The sequence below is a fragment of the Hydra vulgaris genome, chromosome 12 (assembly GCF_038396675.1).
Source record: "Hydra vulgaris chromosome 12, alternate assembly HydraT2T_AEP".
Lineage (NCBI taxonomy): Eukaryota > Metazoa > Cnidaria > Hydrozoa > Anthoathecata > Hydridae > Hydra > Hydra vulgaris.
In genome coordinates this window covers 55298513-55317500 of record NC_088931.1, presented here as the reverse complement: position 1 = coordinate 55317500, position 18988 = coordinate 55298513, and the positions used below count along the sequence as shown (strand labels likewise).

Sequence of the window (18988 nt, the reverse complement as noted above, 5' to 3'; positions counted from 1 at the left end):
GAAGATTAAAAATCATGTTAAAAAAAATATTACTAAATGCGTTTCGCTACATTATTTTTGTATATATAAACATTAAAGTTATGTTTTCTATGATTTTTCTGAAAAAGTATTTGCGGCTCACTGATATTTTATTCATTAAAAATATATAATATCAATAAAATTTAAATTAGTGAATAAAGGATAATTAGATTAGCAGAATAAATCTAATTACAACATATATTTGTTTAAGTGTTTGAATTTGTACTGCAAGTCTTACTCTTTATTTTTTCTTTATCACTAGGTCGTAATCACTCTTATCTGTTGTTTTGTAGCTATATATGTTTTAAATATTTTTGTCCTAATGCAACACCATTATTAATAACTTATTGTTATTCTGTAATTTTTCGTGACAGATGTTAAATTTATGTAAGTTGTAATTAACATCAATATATTTATGATTATAACTTTTACTTATCATTCAATGTTTACATCGTTAAATTAAATGATTTTTCTAGTTTAAACGCAACATTTCTGTATGCAACACAAAATTTCTGTATGCATCATGCAATGTTTGAACGCCATTATTTTATTGTAGTGAGGTATTTCTAACTTAGGACAATACCTAATCCAACATCCAATACACTATTTGCATTATCCTATATAAACAAATATCTTTATATTTTATGTTTTTAAATTCAACGTATCAAACAATTATAAACAGCTGTTACAAAAGTTAACAATTAAGGAAATTAATTTGGATTAACCAATTAAGCGCTTTTTTGTCATAGTTTATATTTTAATACTATTTTATTTATGATATGGGATCTGGATTTAAAAAATGTTATGACTCATCCAGATTACAAAGTGAAAGAAATGAACCGAGTATGCTCCTTGAGACAAATTATGACACCTGATCAATTAGAAAAACAATGTAAAAGAGAAAGAGAAGCAAAAAAAGTACATCCACAGATCAACTTACATTTTTTACACCACAGTCTTTTAAGTCAGTAAACAAAGTTATAAAGAGTTTACCAACAGATAAACACTGTCGGCAGGCTGTGTTTGTAGAAGTGGGCAAAATGATTGGTTTGCGAGAAGTTAATGATGGACCGAGTAGTAATCTTATATAAAAGAAGAACTGTCTCACTCTAATAATTCATAAATTTTATGAACGCAACAATATTCCCCGTCAGGCATCTGGCATCAAAGGTATTACTATCAATAAAGTCACTTGGGAGAAAAGACAAGCTTGTTGTTTGCTATTCACACTGAAGGAAGCATTTGGAATATTCAAGAATGACAATGCTGGTGTGTCTGTGAAATTCTTTAAATTCGCTTCCAGCAGACCATTTTATGTTAAGCTCCAAAAATAAATTTCAGAAAATGAATGCGTGTGTACTATACATGTGAATTTTCAGTTTATAATCAACAAAGAGTATATGTTTCTTTTTTGTGAAAATTGTGGTAATCTTCAATATGAGAAGTTTACTGAATTCTGGTTAGAACTGGTGAATGGTGCAGATAAAGCGACTTTTGAACACTTAAGAGGTGGATTTAAGGAAGTTATAACGATGCCTTTTACTGAATTTGTGTGACAATTTTTACTAATTTGCCAGCTTTTTTGAGGCACTGCTTTGTGAAGCAAATGCAAAATGATCATTTTTAATTTACACACAATTAGGCATCTAATTGAGGCTCAAAAAATAGAAAAGTTTGCTGGTATAACAATAATTAAATTTTTTTTGATAGATCAAGAATTATAATTATCGAGCGCTAGCCTTATATATTGGTTAGACTTTTTTTAAAGGAAGGCATAACATCAGTCATTTTTCAGCGATGGAAGCATATCATTAAAAACACAATTTATAGTCTCCCTAATAACAATAATAATTCTCCCCAAAATACAACTGATTGTAATAACAACAATAATAAGTCTTAAGGACTATCATAAAAGTACACAAAATAAGACTTAAGCATAAACATAACCAATTTTTTTCTTATAATTCATAGGTTAAATTATTTTGTATATTATTCACAGGCTATATTATTATAAAGTCATATATTAAGATTAAAAAAATTTTCAAACATTTACTACACCAAAGATTATTATACTTATTACTTTTAGCACTTGAGCATTACACTTAGCCTCCAACTGAGGACATTGCAGTGTACTCTCATGAGGAAATTGTTTGCGTATTGCGACCTCCCAAAAATGTTAGATCTATCTGCTACTTTCCAAAAGCACACCTTGTCAACTATTTAAGTAGATTAAGATAAGTGTCTTCTTATACCTTTCTGTTTAATATTGTAAAAACACATTTTTGGACAAATACATGTACTCAGTTTTGTTATAAATACAGAATATCTGAACGCAACAAATGGTTTTGTCTGACCGCAACATCTTTTGATTGAGCTAAGAAAATTTATGCGTAACATATGTTTAGATACTGAAAATTTTTTATTATTTTAATATTTAAGACCTATACTTTAAGAATATCTCCTGTTATAATGAAAGCAACGGCGTGGTATTGCCCATATATATATAAATATAAATATATATATATATATATATATAAATATATATATATATATATATATATATATATATATATATATATATATATATATTTATTTATATATATTTATATATATATATATTTATATATATATATATATATATATATATATATATATATATATATATATATATATATATATATATATATATATATATATATATATATATATATATATATATATATATATATATATATGTATATATATATATATATATATAACCCCTAACTGGTTGTCAGAAAGTTTTTCTGTATTTTGTTGACGAAAAGTAAGAGTTTAAATGCAAGACCAAAATTTTTGTTTTTATTACTTGATAGACTGCCTGCCCCAACCAAACCCTCAGTCGATATTGCAGCACTCCCTTGCAAGTCAAGCTAAAAGTTAGTCGATGTAGCAGCACTCTGTTGCAAGTCAGGCAACTTGTCAGTCCATATAGCAGCACTTTGTTGCGAGTCAGGCTATTTCTCAGTCAATAAAGCACTTCATTGCAAGCCAGGCTTTTAGATAGTCGATTTAGCAATACTCCGTGCATGATTTACAGTAAAAAAAATATATAGTTTTGCCGTTTTAAAAAAAAAAATTAATTTGTAATTAAAATATTGGTTTTAACTTTCTGACAACACGCAAATGTTGGACAAAAGTCAAAAGTAATAAAAAGTGACATATTTGTTGGCATAAAAATTATTTTTTTCCTTTCATACTTCCAAATGCAACAATATATAAAACTCTCTCTCTCTCTCTCTCTCTCTCTCTCTCTCTCTCTATATATATATATATATATATATATATATATATATATATATATATATATATATGTATAAGAATATAAATCTATGTATAAATGTATATATACAACCTGTAGATGTTGTCCGAAAGTTTTTTCTATATTTTGTTGACAAAAATTTAAAATTAAAATGCAAGACAGGAATTTTTTTTTTTTTAATAATTGAGAGACTGCCTGCCCCAACCAAACCATCAGTCGATGTAGCAACACTCCCTTGTGGGTTAGGCTAAAAGATAGTAGATGTAGCAGCACTCCCTTGCGGGTCAGGCTATTTGTCAGTCGATGTAGCAGCACTCCATTGCGAGTAAGGCTATTTGTCAGTCGATGTTGCAGCACTCCCTTGCGAGTCAAGCTATAAGATAGTCGATGTAGCAACACTCCGCGCATGATTTACAGTAAAAAAAAATAAAAATAAAAACATTTTATTAAAAAAATAAAAATAAAAACAATTTATTAAAAAAAATTAAAATAAAAACATTATTTATATTGTTAAAAACATTCAAAATGTTTTTAAAACATTCTAGTCAATTACATTTGTGTTTTTGTGGTTTTTTTTCAAAAGGATTTATTTGTAATTAAATTAATGGTTTTTACTTTCGTCAAACACGCAAATGGTGGACGAAAGTCAAAAGTAATTAAAAGTGACGTATGTGTTGGCATAAGAATTACTTTTTTCATTCCGCTCTTCCAGAAGACAACAAACTATAGATCTATATATATATATATATATATATGTATATATATATATACAGTACATATATATACATTACATTTATATATATATATATATATATATATATATATATTTATGTATATATATATATATATATATATATATATATATATATATATATATATATATATATATATATATATATATAAAAATATTGAAAATATGAAAAATGAGGTGGGCAATTATTTGCTGACCTCAATACTTTCAGATTAGTAAAAAAAATTTGATACTAAGGTCTTACCATATAACATATAAACGAGGTTGGCTAATTTTTGCAGACCTCAAACACTTTAAGATTGGCAGTTAGGTCGGCGTTGTCAAATGCTAACCCTAATTCCGAGGGTTGTATATATATATATATATATTTTTATATATATATATATGTATATATATATATATATATATATATATATATGAATATATATGTATATTCATATATATATATATATGCATATATATATATTTATGTATATATATATATATATATATATATATAAATATATATATATATATATATATAAATGTATATATGCATATATATGTATATGCATATATATGCATATATATATATATATATTTATATATATATATATATATATTTATATACATATATATGTCAATGGCATCATGCACAGAATTGTTAAGTACAACATGTGTTCAAATTAAGTTCAGTACACAAAAATTCTTGTATTTTTTCAAACATTATTGTGCCTGAATATGGTAAGTGTACAATAAATTGTTACGGGTCTTCTTATCGCTTTAAATGTTATGAGTTTACTAAATTGTTTCTAGTTAACTACTTTCAAAATGCTCCCCTGTAAAATCACATCTGCGGCACTTAATACTTCTGTGCATTATGCCATCAGTATGTGTATTTATATATATGCATATATATATGTATACATATATATATGTAAATATGTATACATATACATATATACATATACATTTATATACATATATTTACATGTTTACATGTATATATATATATATATATATATATATATATATATATATATATATATATATATATATATATATATACATATATCCATATATACATATATATATACATATACCTATATATATATATATATATATATATATATATATATATATATATATATATATATATATATATATGTATACATATATATATATTTATACGAATATATATATATATATATATATATATATATATATATATATATATATATATATATATATATATATATATATATATATATATATATATATATATATATATATATATATATATATATATATTTAAACAATTTTAAAATACATTCCACAAAATTGAGTGCTCAATGTTTTTAAAAGAACAGAGCAATTATAGATTAGTAGAAAATCACTTAACAAAAATTTTCATTTAACACTGTGTTTCATTAATAAAAACTCAAGAAATGAATGATCAAATTATTAAAACATCAATTTATACCAAAAAATTAAATTACAGGAAGTCGCAAATGCCTTAACTACTGTAAATTTTCATACATTTGTAGAATTTGCTGACACTAACATAGAAATGGTTACTCATGCTTTTTAAAAGTTATTTATTTAAAAGAGGGATTAAATGTAACTATTTATTGAGCTCATTTATTTTTATTGTTTTTTTAGGAGAAACTTATTTTCGTATTTGCATTTAGAAATTAATTCTGATTTTTTGTTAAATAAACATTCTAGGTTTGAATGTGTAATTATTTCAAATTTTTCTTGTTGGCATAGTATGCATATTTTGGAAATATTGTTGTATGCAGGCACTGTTTTAAGGATGGACCATTTCAGTATAAAATCATCAATATTTTTATCCTTTAATTCCCATATGTATTTGACAGCATGGTGTCTTTCGTATACTTTTTATTTTTAAAAGATTGCTTATGATTGGCAAAACCTTTGTTTAATTCACTTTCTGTTATGCCGATATATTTTATATCAGGTACATTCTTAGAGCAAACAACACATTTTTTGATGATATATATATATATATATATAAATATATATATATATATATATATATATATATATATATATATATATATATACATATACAGTAGCATGTAAAAGTAACCGGACAAGAGCATAACTTGAGATTACTTTTGAACGAAAAGTCCAATTTCTTTCAAATTTTTACTGAAATGTCAAAAAATTGATTACAAATCTAAAAACAGATAAATTTTTACTAAATCTAAGCAATTTAATCTTAAAAGTTTATTTATTTAAAATATGCGCGTGCAAAAGTATCCGCACATTTGTCGATCAATGAGCTTACATAAACTTTCAATAGAGTTAAGGTCAGGACTTTGCTAAGGCTTATCGATTATTCGAATTTCATTGGTTTTGAAAAAGTTTTTACAAGGTTTGAAGTGTGCTTTGGGTCATTGTACTTCTAAAATATTCTTCCTCGAGGCATTTTGTTTAGCATGTGGTAGCATAACACTCTTAACTATATATTTATACATATTTTTGTTTAATATGCCATCAATTAAATGAATAGGATCAATACTATCTCTATTCAAGTTAGCCGAATTCATAATGTTTCGACTTCTGTGCTTTACTGTAGGTAGCTGGTATTTATGATTGTTTTTATGGCCTTTTGGTTAAGGGACATATCTAATATTATCAGATCCAAATAACAAAACTCACTGTGTTCTTGTTCAAATCAAATGTTTTTTAGCAAATCTTAAGCTTGCTTTTCGATTCTTTATATGAATAAAAACTTTCTTTGTAGGACGTCTTCCAAGTAGATTTGCAGACCTCAAAAGACGTTTGATTGTGTCAACACCACATTTTTCATTATAAAGTTCTTTAATTTCAGCATTTACTAAGACAGCATTTTGCATGGAACATTTTTCAAGGCTTGAGGATGGATCTTTTAGCAGGATGACTCAAAAGACACTTCAACCCTTATAAAAGACTTTTTCAAAAACAAAAAAATTCAATTAATGGAATTGACATAGCAAAGTCCTGACTTTAATTCTATTGAACATCAATGGAAACACATAGATTGACAAATTTCAGGTTGAAAATCAGCAAGTAAATTTGACTTATTGAATATTCTGAAACAAGAATGGTGAAAAATCAAAGTTATTGTTATTATAAAGCTGGTAGACTCAATTCCTTGTCAATGTCAAGTAGTAATTATTACTAAGGGCTTTCTGACAAAGCCTCAAACAATTTACTTTAAAATAAAGTATTTTCAATTTAAAAAATGTTTAAAAAAGAAATCTAAATCAATTTTTTTTTTCTGTCCGGATACTTTGGCACACGAAAATTTTAATTAAATGAACTTTTAAGATTAGATTGCTTAGATTTAGTAAAAATTCATTTGTTTTCAAATTTGTAATCAATTTTTTGACATTTTAGTGAAAATTTGAAAGTAATTAAACTTTTCATTCAAAAGTTGTCTCAAGTTATGCTCCTGTCAGCTTACTTTTGCATGCTACTGTATATATATCAGTGGTGTTCACTTGTATTTTAAATGCTTGAGTTTTGGCACCTACAGGCATTGTGCAAACTCCAAAATTTTGTATGTTTATGCTTATATTAAAAAAGAATGTTTCGCAAAGAATTGGGGTGATTGGAGCTTGGGAACAAAATAACACTATTTTTGGGCCCACCCAGCTCTAAACATGAGAGCAACGAGTTAATAAAATATTTTCTTCCCTATTTTTATATAAATTCATATTCATCAACAAATTTCAAGTTTCATGCAATTATCTCTTAGTTAGTATATATATATATATATATATATATATATATATATATATATATATATATATATATATATATATATATATATATACACACAATAGTGTCCAAAAGTTTGCCAGCAGGCAAAAAAAGAAAGGAATTTTACTAATATTTTGGCACATGCTTCACTAAAGCCAACATGTTATATACTAATCAAAAGTTTTTCAAGTTTATAATTATTTTGATCAAATAATGATTATCTAAACAATATTTTACCTTTGGTATACTAATCAATGCTTTTTGTTAAGTTCAAAATTTTGTGGACAAAGCATTTTTTTTTTTAAATTGTGAAAATTTTTCAAAAATATTTGATCACAAATTTATATAAAAACAAACTCGCATTAGTATTTGGAGGATATCCTTTACAATCAAGAAAGGCTTGACATCTATGAAGCATAGAAATATGTAAATTAATAAAAATGTCATTCGGAATTGAGTCCTATATTTTCTTTATTTTATTAAATAAATCAGCTTGATTTGTAAACTTGATTCCTTTCATTCAATGATGTTCAATGAGATTCAAGTCAGGCTACTTCAAAATATTAAGTTTAACAGCATAAATTTGTTGACTACTCCACTTTAGATGCACTGATGCAAATTCCTTTTGGGTGGTTTTTTTGACTGGGTGTCTTCCAAATAAATTAGCATGATGTAACATTTTATAGTAAAAATACTACATTCATTCCTAAAAGATTGTCTGATTTGTAGGTTTATATTTACAGCTGTCAAATTTTCTTTGCTTAGTATCACAAGCTTTTTATTCTGATAATGCATTGTTTAGCGTGGTCTTCCTGATTGATTTTTATTCTTTTCAGATCTTGTAAGTTCTTATCTCTTCAGAGTTTGTCCAACAGCAGACTTCTTGATTAGCTGTGCTGTTTTGTGAAAAAAATTTCCATATTAAACTGATCTATAGATCAATTTTTTCTCTGGAGATGAGATACTTTTCTTAGATCCCATGATCTCAAACACTTATAAATAAAGTTTTTAAATATTTCGACAAAGTATTTGTTAAAAAAATCAATCAATAAGCATTGTGGGGAAAATGTTAAAAGCTTTAGTTTGTCGGCAAACTTTAAAACTGATCAAAAATCATTAATTTGTAAATTAATTGTGTATTGTATATGTTTATATGTATGTATGTATGTAAATATATATATATATATATATATATATATATATATATATATATATATATATATATATATATATATATATATATATGTATATATATGTATCTAATTTAAGCTACTTGAAGAACTAATGTTTTTTAGAGTTTACTATTTTCTGAAGTTTTAACTGTTAATGTGTTTCTGTTTGGATTTGGATTATAAAATTCTAGTTGCTACGCATCGACAAACATATTTTAAAAAATCAGAAAAACTCTTTAAAAACTAGTTTTTTTATTTCGCTGCTTTTTATTGGTCTACAAAAAGCTTTTGATACTGTTGATCATAATTTTTGTTGATTTCTAAATTCGAACATTATGGAATTTTTTATGTGGTAACCGACTGATTTTGATTTTTAGATTAGAAACAATTTGTAAGTGGTTTGTAATACTAGCAATAAATCTATTGAGATGTTCCACAAGGTTCTGTTTGGGATTTCCGGATCTTGTTTAACAGTAACTGCTTTTTATAAAAAATCAAATAATATTTTTACTATGTTTTTCTTTTTAAAAAAAAAAATAAAAAAGGCAACTTATTCAAGTGTTCGTGATTAAACTTGATTTAAATGTGATGCAAAAACACTGCATTAAGTTCCATTTATTATTTGATAGAATTTTTTCTGATTCAAAAATATTCTGACAAATTCAGTATCGGTTAATAAGTTATAATTTTAGGTTAACAAGTAATGAAGTTAATAAATTATATTAAAAAATGCAAAAATATGCATCAAAGGATTAGACGGAGCTGCGAAGCTTAAGTGAAATAAGGAAAAATTTAGGAAGAGAGAAGAGTTAAAAAAATTAAAAATATATTTTAAGCAGAAGTTCAGAAAACAATGACGCTATAGTAAAACGTGCAGTAAAAAAATAATAATGATAATTTAGACGTGCATGTAATAGAAATGATAAACTGAGACTCTTAAGGGAAAATTATGACCCATGTGCAATGTATATATCACGATTTGCAAAAATTTAGCGATATGGAAAACATTACTAATAGTCCGTAGATTAGTTTTAATAATAGACGCGCTTTAATTTTAAATACAGTATGTTTTTATGAAGTTGTTTAAGTTTCTTAATGAGTTTTAAATATTATTTGAATATCCACTTTATTTTTCTAGATACTTTTCTACAATTAAAACTTAGGATTACTTCTATTGTTTGAACAAAGAATGAATTATAAAAGTTATAAAAGTAGAAGCACTATTATAGTGTTATTACTTTTATAACGCATTTGGTTATTAGAGTTTTGTTTTTGTATTTGTTACTAGAGTGTTGCTTTTGTATTTGTAAGTTTATTGTTTTATTTTATATAACTTTTTTGCTAACAAATTTAAGTTGATTTGCCCCTTGAAAACAAAGAACACGGTTTTGCATATACTAAAACTTTGAGGACCAGATATTTTTCCAGATTTTGCATTTCCCGATTGCTTAATTTAACCCAAAGACCTTAAATTATTTGAGGTTGGCATCAAGTTGGCAAAAAAACTTTGACTTAGTTAACATAGTGGTTACCATAAACATAGAAACAAGGCCAATAGTTAGGTTGGCATTGCCGAATGTGACCCTAATTTTGAGGGCTGATATGTATATATACATATGTATATACATATATATATATGTATATACACATATGTATATATATATATATATATATATATATATATATATATATTTATATATATATATATATATATATATATATATATATGTATATATATATATATATACATGCATACGTACATACATATATATATATATACATAAACACACACGCACACAAACACATGTATGTATATATTGATAGACATGTTTTATGTATTTTCTTATATTAAGTTAATATATATATATATATATATATATATATATATATATATATATATATATATATAAAAACTTGATATAAAAAAATATAAAACATGTCTATCAATATATACATATGCATACATTAAAAGAATAAAAAAGAATAATATTCAGTATAAGTATATATTTAAACCAAAAGGGGAAAGTAGATAATAAAAATCACGGTGTTCTAAGATCCAATTAAAATAAAGTAGTGGAATAATGTCCACTACTTTATTTTAATTGGATCTTAGAACACCATGATTTTATATTATTAATATATTCACCAATGATATTTTGGAGAGCTTGATAATGAAATGACTAGTATCGCTTGTCAGGGATACATTCTTGCTATCTTTATCATCTCCTGTAGCTCACAGCTAAATTTTATTGTTACAAAGCGATGATAACTATACAATTTACTATAGTTTCTTTGTTTTATTCTAAACATCTGTTTGAAATATGTTTTTAATTTTATCTCTCTTCCTGATTTTTTCTTTATTTCACATGGGCTTGTTAGGCTTGGTCTAGTCTTTTGATGCATATTTTTGCATTTTTTAAAATTATTACTATTGTTATATATTAAGTTTTTTTAATCCTTAACTCGATTTATTTTATTCCTTATTAACCAAAAATTAATTTTGATATTTTTTAATTCTTATACATTTTGATGTATTTTAATTCGTTTTCCTTATGTTACTAATTTATCTTTAGATTGTTAGCAATTTTTAATCTAGACTCATGCAACAAAATGGAAAAATCCAATTAGTTTAAAATGAGTTAAAAAGCTGGTGTTGTAATAAAATAATGATGTGCTATGAAAACTCTATGACCAACTTAAAAACAGTTGTCACAGAATTTGTTTTAAGCAACAAGATCATCCACATTGAAATAAAAGAAAAAGCAAGGAAAGACACAAAGCTTTTAGCAACTTCACAGTGCAAAAAAGCTTTTAAAAATGTTCTCCCGTCATTTACTAAAGAACTCAGGGATGTTGATAAAATACATCATACCCTAATACATATTTTTTAATAAAAGTTAATGCTTTTGGACAAGGAATTGATTATTATAATTCTTAAACGTAATTTATATAATTCTTGAGCAAAAATAGTATTTCTATAATTCTTGAGCAATTGAACATAATTTCTATAATTCTTGAGCAATTGAACATAATTTCTATAATTCTTGAGCAATTGAACATAATTTCTATAATTCTTGAGCAAAAATAGTAATGGCAACTCAAAAGAATTTATTAGAACTTAAAGCATATTTAAATTTATGGCAATTAGTTAAACTTCAATGTCTTAAAATATTTACTAGAGGCAATGAAACCTGTATACCTAGCTGAAGAGAATCTTAGCAAAGAAGATTCAACGCTGTTGAGCGCTGACATAATAATACAATTTATGGTTGAAAAGCTTTTTTTAGTAAAATTAACAAAAAACTGATTGTTAATTTTAGGCTCTGAATTGATAAATTTTGGAATAGAGTTATTATCAATTTATATTATGTCAGCCTTACATATTTATTTATCAATTATTATTTATTTATCAATTTATATTTTATCAGCCTTATATATTTATATCAGCCTTAAGAACGCTGCATTAATAGCATCCTGAGCTAAAATAAATTTTGCAGGGGTGTTGGCAACTTTTTGGTGTTAATGATGTTTAATGTATTGAACAATTGCCTATAGTCTTACAACCAAAGTCTTAATTCTACAAAAAGATTTAATATATTGTTAAAAAAAAAAAAAATTACCAGCCAGATTATTACCACAACAGAACCATTTCAGATTGTTAAAAGCAAAGTTTACTCAAAATTTCAAGCCAACATACAGAAAGTCTACAGAAACCTTTTATTGCATTATTAACAATCAACTCCAAAACTACAGATGATGGAAATCTTTTGAGCTAACAGGACGCAACAAATTGCAGCAACAAATTGGTGATCTTTGTTAAAAACTTCACCTAACAGTATACCTTTGTTAATTTTAGTTAATCTTTATTTACTCATAGGAGTTTTTACTTTGCATTATGTTCTTTTTATTTAAATTATTGTTGTCAAGTTTGGGTAACTATTGGAAACTATTACATTAACAATTTGTTTTTGTCTCAAGGCCAATCCAATAGAATAATAAACTTTCAGCTTCTAAGTTCAGGTACATCGGAATCTTTCAATAAACTTAAAGTTTCAATTTTTTCAGTGCTAATGAAATTAGCTTATCTTTTTTTGTTTATCAATTCATCTGTAAATGTGTTCAAAAAGCAACAATTTTTAACAGTTTTATTATCTTTTCTTTATCTTTAATATAATCAATTTTTCAAATTCTAAAGTATTTACTTTAATTTCCTGACATTTTTATCTCTTATTATTATTCTTATGTTTTTGTTATTACTACAATTGAATCGGTGAATTTTAAAAGGGTGGAAGTCCAACAATGTAAATTTTCGGAAATCAAAGAAAAACTGCATTTTTTCCCATAGTATATTTTTGTTAATAGTTTAATAATTTTATTTCTGAAAAAAAACTGTTTTTCAGCTTCAAAAAAAAATCATTAAACCATAAAGAAAAATTTATTACGTAGGGAAATGCAGTTTTTTTTTGTTTCCCAAAAGTTTAGATTGTTGGACTTCTGCCCTTTTATTATTCACCAATTCAATTAATGTTATAACCATTGCTTTTTTTTTTTTTAACTTCTTTTTTTAATACCTGCTATTTGTTTTGTTTACTTTTTATTTACATTTAATTTGTGTTCAATACTACATGATTATTATTAGTTATTTAATAATTGGTATTCCATTAATCATACTTATGTATAAGTGACACTATTTTTACCATTAGGAGTCATCTATAAATGATGGAAGTAAATATAAGGGGGGGAGGGGGAAAGGGTGTGCTGGCAAGTTTGACACTAATTGACAATGAAGAGGGGATGTTGAGGCCAAAATGATGTCAATTTAAATTATTTTTTTAGTTTTAATGAGCAGATTTTAATGGTATTTACATCTACTAAATGGTATAGAAATGATGTTTTGTTTGTGGGGAAATTAATATTAAATGCGGGGAATTTGATATTATGTTTTATTAAATTATTTATAATATAATATTATAAATTAATATAAGAAGTTTCCCATAGACATTAAATAAATAACAACTACTAACGTAAAATAAAAATTACTATCGTTTTATTAATATATTACTATTTGACTGTGAATCAAATTATGTTAGAAATATTAACTCTTTGTATATAAAATTGTATATAAAAAAAGAGATTGCAGCTTTAAATTGTGAAGTTGCTGGGCTGAAGACTAGAAAGAGAAGTGGATTCATTGCTGAAGCTGAAAAGGACGATTTGAAAAAGAAAAAGAAGAAACTAGCTCGTCTATGTAAAGAACTGGCCAAAAAAAAGTATGATCAAGCTCAATAGAAGAAAACTAGAGAACTGAAAAAAGCTAGAATGGAGGAAATCTGCTTGGAGCATCCAGAAGTCAAAGAAAAACTAAAAATCAGAAAGAAACCTGGTCAACTGTCATTAGAAGTAGATCAACCTCTTCTTTTGAAGGTGATTATGGATATTGCTCTCCATGGTTCGTCCGCTGATGAAAGACAATGGTCAGAGGTTCTTCGGGTAATGATAGCTTAGCTATGTTGTTAATAATGAATTTGTTAGAATTTTACTCTTAATTAGTACTTGCGCTATTGTAAATATCCTTAAAATGTTAACAACTAATTTCAAGATTTAATTTGAATATAATTTACAAAATAAATGCCATTTTCTGTAAAAAAGTTAATTATATCCAAATATATTTCTTTATTATTTAGAGCATTAAAACTCTCAACGACTTGACATCGGAGATGAACAAAATTGGATTTGCAATCAGCATGAGCGTCCTCTATACTTGTCTACTTCCGAGAAGTTATGGAACGTTAGAAGGCAAAAGGCACGTCAAAACAGTCCCTGTAAGATTGATCAGTCCTCAGAATGAATCTCATTTAAAACATGTTGGCGGACTCTTTTGCAGCTCAACTATAAAATATGTGGAAAAAGTTTGTTCTATTTTAGGGCCAGATGAAGTGTGTTTCATTAGCCAAGACGACAAGGCTAGAGTGCCAATTGGAATCACAGCAGCCAAAAAACAGGTGTCGTTGTTGATGCATTTGGAGTACCGGGTAACTCTCCCGGACCATGACTGGGTTGTGGCTCCTAAACACAAGCTCATACCATCTGTATACGCTGGAATTACGATCAAAAAAGATGGTCTCGGAAAAAACAGGTTACTTATTCTGGACCTACCTACATTGCTGTTCAATCAGGAAAACACGCATCCTCGACGGCCTTCGCTCATGGATTAGACTTTCTTAATTACATTGACAAAAGTTAATTTGTAAAAATATTAATATAATTTTTAACCTATAATAACCAACATATCTTTTTAAACCAGGCAGGACAATAGATAAAAATTTAGAAAAACAGAACTTTGGTTTTGCTGGACAGGCTTTGGCTAAAATTTGGTCTGATCTGCAAATTGACGGTTATCCAACCATTGCAGAGTATATTGATCCAGACAAATCAGAGCTAGAGTCAAGGAGCCTTTTATTACAAGATCAACGTTGGGTTGCTGATCATATTCGTACAAGTCAATATTTTACTCAAATTGTAAAATGTAAAAATCGTTCTTGTTGTCGAACTATTAGAAGCTTTTACTTTACTCTAATTAGTGCAAGATTTCTTCCACCACCTGTCCCTGTCAACCAAACGAGAGACAGACTCAAAGCAGTAGATGTCTCAGATGGAGCAAAAGAATTGTTTCCATCTTGGCTTTATGCTCCTTGCATCAAACTCCTTGCATCAAACATTGAAAATATTCTTCCTCGTACTGCCATAGGATTTTCAATTTTGCTGTATGGTGCGTTTTGTCCATCAACTTAGTCTAGCCTAGCTGATAGAATCTGTAAATAGTGCAAAATATACTTTGCCTCTCAAGCTATGTTGAAAACGCACACTTCTATCCATTCTTCTGCTATAACACTCCCTCTAATCAAAAAGGTCCAACCTGTTCGTATCGCTGCCAAGCGTCAGACAGAATTTTTGGCAGTCATCGCCTTGCTGAAGAGAAAGTTCAGAAACTGCTTAATGGTTAGATGAAAATAAAGTTGACGCAACAAATTTGATTGTACCTCAAGAATACGATATTCTTTAAGAGCGCGGAGAGCATTAAATGCCTATTGTTTCAATCGATGATCACTTCAACAACCCATGGGAAGATTATATTAAAGATATATAATATTATTTGCTTAGTTGATTATTTAATAATATATCGACTATTATATAATATAATTTGGTCAGATCTACTATTATATAAATGTATAATTTAGTCAGAAAAAAAATCAATAGTTTTTAAGCATTTTTATTGTTTTTTAGGAGGGGGGGGGGAATACACAAAAACTGACATCATATATAACGGGGGGTTGGCCAAAAATTGACAGTTTGACAAAGAGGGGAGGGAGAGTCAAAAAATTGAGAAAAAACACTGACATTATTCATGTATGACCGCTCAACTTATTATTTTAAAATATTATTATGCTTATAAAAGTTATTATTATTATATTAATAATATATATACATAAACATATATATATATATATATATATATATACATATATATAAACATATATATATAAATATATATAAATATATATAAACATATATATATATATATATACATATATATATACATATATATATACATTTATATATATATATATATATATATATATATATATATATATATGTATATATATACTTATATTTATACATATATATATATACATACATATATATATATATATATATATATATATATATATATATATATATATATATATATATATATATATATACACACACACACATATTAACAAGTTGAAAAATAAAAAAAAGCATTACAGTTTATCTTCATCAAAGGTTTTTGAATGCGCTGAACAAAATTTCCGATCTAATTTAAACGGATATCCGTTTTTCAGATATCTATTTAAATTAGATCAGAAACCAGATTTATCCAAATCCAAAACTAATTATACAAAAATAACATCACATTATTTAACCACCTGGTTGTAAAATAGCACTTGTCTTGGTTTTAGCATTTCAGTGAGTTTATGGCGCATTTAAATTTTTTTCTTACCTGAAAATTAATTATTTTTTGTCAAAAATGTACTTTATATAAATATAGAAAAACAGCTACTGAAAGAATAAAGGTATATAAAAACATCAAACAATACACATAAAAAATGTGCAATAGAGTTTTAATAAAAGTGAAAAGTTTGTTTCTCTTAACAGAGATAATATAAAGACCTTGAAAATTTTTTAAACGCATTTTTTATTTTTTAAACTCTTATTTTGTACTTACATATTATTTACTAAATTAACTTTAAATTAATTAAAAATATATATATATATATATATATATATAAACAATATTTTAAAATTGTAAAAAATATATATTAAAGAACATATCTGTAAAAAGGTCTCTATTCATTTTATAATTTATAAGTTTATTTTTTGCCTTTTGCATCATTATCCAGTTTTAAGTTGCACATTATCCAGTTTTAAAAACACATTATCCACATTTCATAATTATAATAACAATAAATATTTACATAAAACAAATACCTAGACATTTTTTTTAAAAGGAATTGATAAGAAAAATATTTAGGTGTATTTAGTTATATAAAATAATGATATTGTAAATATATTTATATTATAATTTTTTTGTTATAATAAATTATAACTAAAAAATACCTATAATAAAAACGAAATTAAAAAAAAATCAAGCAAAAAAAGGTATTAAGTAACTACTTGAATTATCTTTTTAAATATATTTATTTTAATCTTTTTTATTTATGAACATTTAATTCTGTTATGATTATGAACATTTAACAAATGTTTTATCAACATTTTATAAAAATGACACAAGAATATATTAATCCAGTAAAAATATAGATTAAATCTAAAAAATAAAATATTAAATCTTAACCCAGTAATATTTAGTAATTTGTTTTTGGAACTTCTCAGCAAATAACAACAAAACCTTGTACTGTTGAGAAACAAAAATTGTTACTTACATAATTGTTCAAAAACTTACAAATATAAATATGTCAAATTTTAGAAAACTAAAACTTTTGCACACTGAATCTTGTGTAACTATACGCAAGATATTTATCAAGAAAAAAAAATTTATACAAAATAGTTGTGTAAATATGAGAAAACATATCTAAAATCTCTAATGAATTATATTGAATATAAAAGATGATAAAATTTATAAAGTAAAAAAAAAATCAAATAAAAGCAATTGTGAAATCTCACTTTCAATTGACTTAATTCAATTAAAATTTTCTAATCTTTCAAGTTTTTCTTAAATTTTTCTATATTTTCTTTTTCTTTTAGTTGTTTAAGAAAAGTTAAATGTGTTATGGCGTGTGATGATTTACAAATAGATATAAACAATAAATGCTATTATAGGCTATACTTATTCAAAATATTATATGTTATGTTTTAAATAAGTTCATTTCTTTTTGACATTTTTGTTTGTTTTTTTAAGTATTTGATAACTGTTTTTTTTAATTGTTTTTGTTTATAGAATTCTGAAGATAGTGCTGTTAAGCCCATTAACAAGGCTCTTGAGGTTTTGCAGCATTTTTCAAGCTATGATAACTCACTTTCAACAAATGATAACTCTAAATTCATTAAAATTGATGACCTTGTTAATCAAATTATTAGCATCAAATGCTCTCTCATTGACAATCCATCTTCATATGTGAGTCGTTGTTTTTATGTGAGAACATAGCCATATTTAATATAAAATTCTTTTTTTCTTTCTTTATTTCTTTTTTTTCTTTTTTTGGTTTGTTTTTATACTTTTTTTTTTCTTTTTTTTTTTGTTATATTTATTATTACATTTCTAAATGACAAATCATAAAAGAGAGTGCTCTGTACAAGTTTTGTTTGAATAGGTTTGAAAAAAGAAAAACTTTTTTATAAACTTTGATTTTTGTAAATGATATTGACTGATATGATAATAAGTTTTTATTGATTTTGATTTGTATAATTGGTTTCCTAATCTGCAGTATGCAG

The 18988-nt window shown here is 25.4% G+C and overlaps 1 protein-coding gene across 3 annotated transcripts in view; it reads left to right on the top strand.

Annotated features, from left to right (window-relative positions):
* Positions 1 to 18988, top strand: part of LOC136088843 (optineurin-like) — a 44988-nt gene that overhangs the window by 1561 nt on the left and 24439 nt on the right. For 2 of the 3 annotated variants that reach the window (XM_065813759.1, XM_065813761.1), the window contains exon 2: positions 18495 to 18671. In XM_065813759.1, coding sequence (XP_065669831.1) covers positions 18495 to 18671 — 177 coding nt within the window. Of the gene's footprint in view, positions 1 to 9370; positions 9469 to 18494; positions 18672 to 18988 lie in introns of those variants that run through there. The other variant, XM_065813760.1, reaches the window with a different exon arrangement.